The sequence below is a fragment of the Carcharhinus amblyrhynchos genome, chromosome 4 (genome assembly GCF_965287045.1).
Source record: "Carcharhinus amblyrhynchos chromosome 4, sCarAmb.v2.hapA, whole genome shotgun sequence".
Taxonomy (NCBI): Eukaryota; Metazoa; Chordata; class Chondrichthyes; order Carcharhiniformes; family Carcharhinidae; genus Carcharhinus; species Carcharhinus amblyrhynchos.
In genome coordinates this window covers 133,684,965-133,692,157 of record NC_137327.1, presented here as the reverse complement: position 1 = coordinate 133,692,157, position 7,193 = coordinate 133,684,965, and the positions used below count along the sequence as shown (strand labels likewise).

At 43.0% G+C, this 7,193-nt stretch overlaps 1 protein-coding gene across 1 annotated transcript in view; it reads right to left on the bottom strand.

Annotated features, from left to right (window-relative positions):
* Positions 1-5,861: 5,861 nt before the first annotated feature.
* LOC145342374 (cytokine receptor common subunit gamma-like) overlaps positions 5,862-7,193 on the bottom strand; it is a 46,899-nt gene continuing 45,567 nt past the window's right edge. The window contains exon 8 of the mRNA XM_080187906.1: positions 5,862-7,152. Within this exon, the coding sequence (XP_080044032.1) occupies positions 6,865-7,152 (288 nt within the window). The 3' untranslated portion in view covers positions 5,862-6,864. The remainder of the gene's footprint in view (positions 7,153-7,193) is intronic.

Sequence of the window (7,193 nt, the reverse complement as noted above, 5' to 3'; positions counted from 1 at the left end):
ATGGCTGAGGTAATTGACAGAGATTTGTATTGATGCATGACTACTAAATGAACATTCCCACTGGCTCACTGCCGAGTTGAATCGACAGGTGTTCCTGTGTCCAAGGGCATATCTATCCTTGTGTCTGGGCAGTGAATGTACCTATTCATTAATGCTACAAAGAACGTTCCTCCATAGGAATCTTCCTGATATGACTACTGCTGACTAGCCAGTTCCCAACCTTCTGGGTTTAAACTATTGACATTTATGACCATCTTTACGGTAACTTTGCTTTGCTGAAGCGAACAATACATTTAAAATGCATTTAAAATATCAGCATGTATGTTTTAAAATCACAACCACTTGTTTTGATTCACTTGCTTCATTCACATATATGTAAACTGTTTGTGTTACCTTGCCTAATAATCATTTAACTCTTTATTGATCCCCTGTTCTGTGAAAGACTACGTTCTGCCTATGAATCTTAATAGCTGGTCAGGAATCCCCTTCTTCAATAAACTTTACACTTTAAAATAAAACACAGAGGAACTGGTCAGACATCACCTCTTATCGGACGTGTCTGTGGCTCTGCCTCAGTGGGACAGTGTCTGAACACAGACGTCTGTGTGTGGACGTGCTCAGAAACACCATCTCCTGAGATAAACATGATTTCCTGAGCAGTCATGACTTAAAGATTGATTAGTGCCTGTCCTGTGAGTTTGTGACTGTGAGTCATGGTCAGTGCCAGCTGAATCTGGATGAAAAGGGGGAGACAGACGAACATTGGGAATGACAACCCGCAAGAACACTGGGAGCGACAACCTGCAGGAACAACCATTGTAAGAAGCAATGCCCTGGGTTTGCGACTCAGTGGGGACCTCTTGCGGGACACCTTTCAGACTGTGGAAGGAAACTGGAGCACCTGGAGGAAACCCACACAGACATGGAAGAATGTGCACAGACAGTGACCCAAGCCGGGAATTGAACCTGGTTCCCTGGCACTGTGAGGCAGTAGTGCTAATCACTGTGCCACCGTGCCACTCAGTGTGCATGGAATGTGTGCACTCCATGGCTGAACAACCTGTTCCTTGTTGCAGATCATAACCGTTTATGTTGATCCCACAATTCCTATGGTGATGCAGAGTTAGCCTTTTTAACCATCAGGCTTTGTTGATGCCTTCACAGATACCCATCACGTAATAGAACATAAACAGGAGTGGGCCATTCATCCTCCTTGAGGCTGCTGTACCATGCAGTTAGATCATGGTTGATCTGTATGATAATTTCATCTACTTACCCTGATTTTACAACCCTTAGTATTATTACCTCACAAAAGAAATTAATTGACCCAGGCTCAATGAAGCTTGGGAGTAGAAGTTCCAGATTTCTACTCGAGCCTGTGTGGTATTTTCTGACAGCACTCCTCAATGGTCCAGGGGTAATGTTAAGCTCGTGCCCGCTGGTTCAGAGCTCTTCCATCAGAATTTCCCTCTATCAACTCAATCAAATACTTAAATTAACTTCAACACCTTAGCCTGGTCATCCCTTTCTCTTCTGAGCACAAGGGAATATGAGCTGAGACTTGCAACCTGCCCTCATAAGGAATCATTCTGGTGAACCTGTTTTTCACCCCTTCCAAAACTTTGTTGTGGCGTTTGTCTTCAGCCGTAATCGGGGGGGTAATCTTGAACTTCAGTCTGCTGGGTGGGGATCGCACCAAGTTTGTGGAAACCATTGGTCAGCTTTTAGTAATGTTCTACCTGAAGAACTTTGCATAGCCTACGGGGCAGTCAATGGCCTGGTAATATTAATACTAGACTATTAATCCAGAAACTAATGACCTAGGAACCTGGGTTTGAATCCCACCATGGCAGGTGGTGGAATTTGAAGTCAATTTTTTTTTAAATCTGGAATTAAAAGCCTAATGATTAAACTATGGTGGATTATCAGGAAAAACCCATCTGGTTCACTAATGTCCTTCAGGGAAGGAAATCTGCCTTCCGTACCCGATCTGGCCTACATGTGACTCCAGACCCACAGCAAAATGATTGACACATTTACTAAATGCTGGCAGCCAGAGACGCCCATGTTCCACATATTAATTTTTAAAAATTTTGACAGTTCAAAGTCAATAAAAAAAGTCAAGAGAGCAAGCAGACAGAGAGGTTGGCTATTTAGTATGTTTTTATTTATTAATTATAGGAAATCATTCAGATACATGCAGAGCAGCAAATTGGCATAACTCTTGAGTTATGGGATGGACTGCACAATCCTCATGGTGTCAGCTTAACCAAGAGTCTGTGAAGTTACCTTCCTGGATGCGAGAATTAATGTTTATATCGAACTTTAAAACAACTAACCTGAGCCAAAATTTTGTTTTCAGCCTAAAAGAAGAAGAAGGCAGGTCAAGGTGACTCTCCTGAGTTCAGTCTGACCTCCCCAGCCTCAGCTGAAATAATTGACGCTTATCAACGATCTGTGTCTGTGTTTCTCTGGAGGTTAAGGAATGATCAGCTATTGTGTCAGAGATTGTGTAGATTGTTGGGGACTTCCATCAAAAAGTCGATTAAAGAGCTCGCAAACTGCTATAATACTTCTGCACTAAGGTTTATTTTACATGAACATAACAAAAAAAGTAAATTAAAATGCATGAGTAACTTATTAAAAAGCTGATAACCATGTAGTGGATTTGGCAGAGTTCAAAAGTTGAATTGGATACTTAGCACTGATAACAAAATGTGGCTAATTTGGAAAACTAATGGAAATAGGAAAATTCTGAGCTAGCAACTAAATTCTATCAAGGCTTTAAGCTTTAATTCATTATGCTACAAATAGCAGGCACGATGGCACAATGATTAGCATTACTGCCACACAGCACCAGCGACCAGGTATGATTCCCTTGGGTCACTGTCCTTGCGGAGTTTGTATGTTCTCCTCGTGTCTGTGTGGGTTTCCTCTGTCTGCTCCAGTTTCCTCCCACAGTCCAAAGGTGTGTGGGTTAGGCAGATGCTAAATTGCCCCTTAGTGTCAGGGGGACTAGCTTGGGTAAATGCAGCGGGTTATGGGTATAGGGTCTGGGTGAGATTGTGGTTGGTGCAAACTCCATGGGCCAAATGGCCTTGTTCTGCACTGTAGGATGCTATGAAATATTTCTTACTCACTATTCCAGATGTAGTGGGATCTTGATTCCCATCACTTATTTGCAGAGAGATACAGCAGCTGTCCCATTACAGTGAAGAAGTGAGAGAGAGAGAGACTGTATGTTGCTCTCAGCAGCTGTCATGCCAATAGACTAACATTATTATTACTGAATTGGCTATAAAGTGCCTTAGGACTTCTTGGGACAACAAAGGGCACTGCATTAAATGCAAGTCTTTCTAATGCTGGCAGCCACCTTGACCAAGAATGGTTGGGAGACTCAGTAGAGGAGACTAAACACGCAGTCATCAATTGTCACAAAAGCAGAAGTGCCTTTCATGGGATCACTGTTACACTTCAGATCCTCTGACCATTGAAAAGACGGTGAGCTTGGGGAAATAGGACTTCTCTCCTGAGTCTGTGGAGCGAGAATTGAACCAATGTTTCCAGTCTGGATGAGACTGTTCTCTCTCCACAGGTGCTGTCAGACTTGCTGAGATTTTCCAGCATTTTCTGTTTTTTTTTCCAGATCTCAGCATCCACAATATGTTGTCTTTCTCTCATGAGTACTTGACAAGACTTATGGCAGCATTTCCTCATTGTCACTATTAGATAGATCTAATCTTATTTCTGATTGAAGTCATTTGTAGGTTGAGAAATGTCAGTTTTTTTCCTCTACGTTTCCAGTTTAGGCTTGTCAGTCACATTTTATTATGACACATCTTAATTTTATTTTAAGCCCAAGACAATGGAAGGTGAATGATGGTAATTAAAGGGAGATTTCACATAGGTGTGCGGGTTGGGTGGATTGGCCATGGATTGTCCCTTGGTACCAGGAGGACCAGCTAGGGTAAATATGTGGGGTTACGGGGATGGGGCCTGGGTGGGGTTGTGGTTGGTGCAGACTCGATGGGCCGAATGTTTCCCTTCTGCACTATGGGATTCAATGATTCTATATAGGGCAGCTCCCTGCAACCTTTAAATCAGTCTGTCTGGGCAGTGTGCGCTGTCAATTGATCCCTTAAAACACAAAATGACCTAAAACTGGAACATAAAATAGTAGACCAAATTATGTGACTCTTTTAATCTTTACTTTGTTACTTTCTCTTTAGAATACTTGTGTGCCTGTGTGTGTAGTTAAGCCTTCAGTGATTTATTATTATGTCCGGTTTGAATAGCCTGTTGAAGTACTTTACTTTGTCGTAATGCTTCTGACAAATTTGATATGATTGATCCGAATTCTCTCTGTTGGCCAGGACTGCTATTTTAGCATCAGGACTCGTGGTGAGTTGCCCTCAAAGTCAACGGAAGTAGAAACTGGGAGAGATGTCAAATGGGCTAATTAACTTGCTGGTCGGAATTTTACTGCCCCGCCCTCCAGGGGAATTGGAGTGAGGGGCGGACCATGGGAAGATTCATTGACCTCGGGCGGGATTTTATGGGTTCGGGATGAGCGAGGCTCTAAAACCCCGCCTGCTTTCTCCCGTTTTACGCTATTCCACAAAGACCTACCACAGTGTCCTTGAAACATGGACATTGGGCAAGTGAAACACTCGAATAATGGATTACCCGTCAAACAAAACTTCATGTTACAGCAACTGTCCATATAGAAATTAAGTTAACATCAAATGCATGCATCAAATTTTAAAGTACAACGGAGAGAGAATGACAGGCTCATAATCTACATAAAACATTTGTTAATTCAACATCAAAGTGGATATTCTGCAACAGCCTGGTATAGGGTTACTTGCGATAGCGCAAAATAGAGTTACAGCCAAATGCTCCAACGCTATAATGTTCAGGCTGCTGCCGGCTCTCACTCTGCCTCTGGTCAGTCCTTGTTCACTTTTACGCTCTTCGGCCAGACCTGGCGCTGCTATAGCCTCAACAAAATATGAAATAAAACAAAAAGCAAAAAAAAACAAAACAGAAACACTCTCAGATGAGTCTCATATATGTATTGCATCAGAATAGCAAGAAAATACATAGCAGGGCGGTTCAAAATTGTTACACATCTCATGGTCATACAGAACGCTTGCACGTAGCTCTTTTGTAATTTCTCACAGCTTGTGAGGTTTCTCAGATTCTGAGACATGATGCAGCCTACCTCGTTCTCATTCTCAAGGAGACAACTGATGTCCTTATTGAAAAAACATGCCAATTCTTAGCAACACAAAACAGCAAATTGACATTTTGAAGCCAAACGGCTGATTTACCAGTTGGGAACTCACACAGCAAAGAAATCTCACAACACCAGGTTAAAGTTCGAAAGGTTTTTTTTTAATCACGAGCTTTCAGAGTGCTGCTCCTTCATCGGGTGAATCTCACTCACCTGACGAAGGAGCAGAACTCCGAAAGCATGATTCCAAATAAACCTGTTGGACTTTAACCTGGTGTTGTGTGACTTCTTACTGTGTTTACCCCAGTCCAACGCCGGCGTCTCCACATCATCACTGCAGAGTGACAGAGACAGGGAACACGGACTGGCAAGTTAGATTCTCCATTCATTTAGTAAACACAGTAAGAATTCTCACAGGATCAGGTTAAAGTCCAACAGATTTGTTCGGTAGCACGAGCTTTCGGAGCGCTGCTCCTTCATTAGCTGATGATCAGAAACTCAGAGGCTTTTTCCCAGGTCTGAAAGGGCTGCCACAAGAGGACACAGGTTTAGGGTGCTGGGGAGTAGGTACAGAGGAGATGTCAGGGGTAGGTTTTTCTCGCAGAGGGTGGTGGGTGCATGGAGATGGATTTGATAGGGTCTTTTAAGAGACTTTTGGATAAGTACATGGGCCTTAGTAAGATAGAGGATTATAGATAAGCCAAGTAGGTAGGGATATGTTTGGCACAACTTGTGGGCCGAGGGGCCTGTTTGTGCTTGTAGTTTTTCTATGTTCTATGAACCTGTTGGACTTTAACCTGGTGTTGTGAGACTAGTTACTGTGCCCACCACAGTTGACAACGCCACATCATTTAGTGGGGGAAGCTTCTGAGGTTTCAGAGCTCTGGTTCCCAACTCTCCTACCCTCAGACACTCTTATCGGTAACTGCAATACCCTGCACCCTCTCCTTCCCTTCCCCCCTATCTGCTCCACGAATGGTATGTTTTGTCTGTATAGCGTGCAAGAAACAACACTTTTCACTGCATCCCAAAGCATGTGACAATAATAAATCAATTCGGATCAAAAGACTCCTAAGCTTCTGCAGCAGTAATCGACTGGGAAATTGGCTCTCAGATGTGGGATTGTATGTAAGACAAATGTTCAAAAGCAAAAAATACTTTGGAGGTTTGAAATCTGGGAAAATAAACTGAAATTGCTGGATATACTCAGCAGGTCAGGCAACTTCTGCGGAAATATAAATAAAGCTAGTGCCTTTGGATTGGTGAAAGGTCATGACTCTGGGCATGTTAACGCTGTTTATCTCGCCCAGATTTCCCTGCGTCATTTATGCTTGAGAGGGTTAAAGAAAGCTGCCACCATTTGCTACAAAGCTGAAACATAAATAGATAATATCAGGAAAGCACAAGGGGTTGATTAACTTCCGAGAGAGAAAGGGGGGGGGGGTTTGTTTCTCTTCCTTATCCTGACTGACCTGTTGTGCGTTCCCTACACTTCCTGTCATATTTCTATATGGAAGTTGCTGTAAGATGTACAGTTTTGGGGATTTTATTCCCAGTGGATTTGTGAAATCTTTTTTAAACCCCCTTCACTGGGATTTCTCCCACAGAGGCAAGTCAAATGGCAAAGATTAGACTCTGACGTAGATGTTTTCATTAATGGCATACCTACTGCTCTCTACAAAAACCGCAATGTCAGAAAACAGTGTTGCAGGAGAGGTGTTTTTTGGCTGGATCCCTCCCTTGTTACCAGGAATGGACACCTTCCCTGGGATCTGTGTACTTCCGTGCTGCTCATAAGACCCTCCATGGACACTGCTCTGGGTGGGGTTGGCTGGTGACTCGCTCACGATACACACGTTCTCATGATAGTTTGATTTGAAACCTTCCAGTGCATCCTTTGGGACACCAAGCCAATCCTGAAATGAGTAAGACAGCAGTCAAATGTTTGTCTACATCA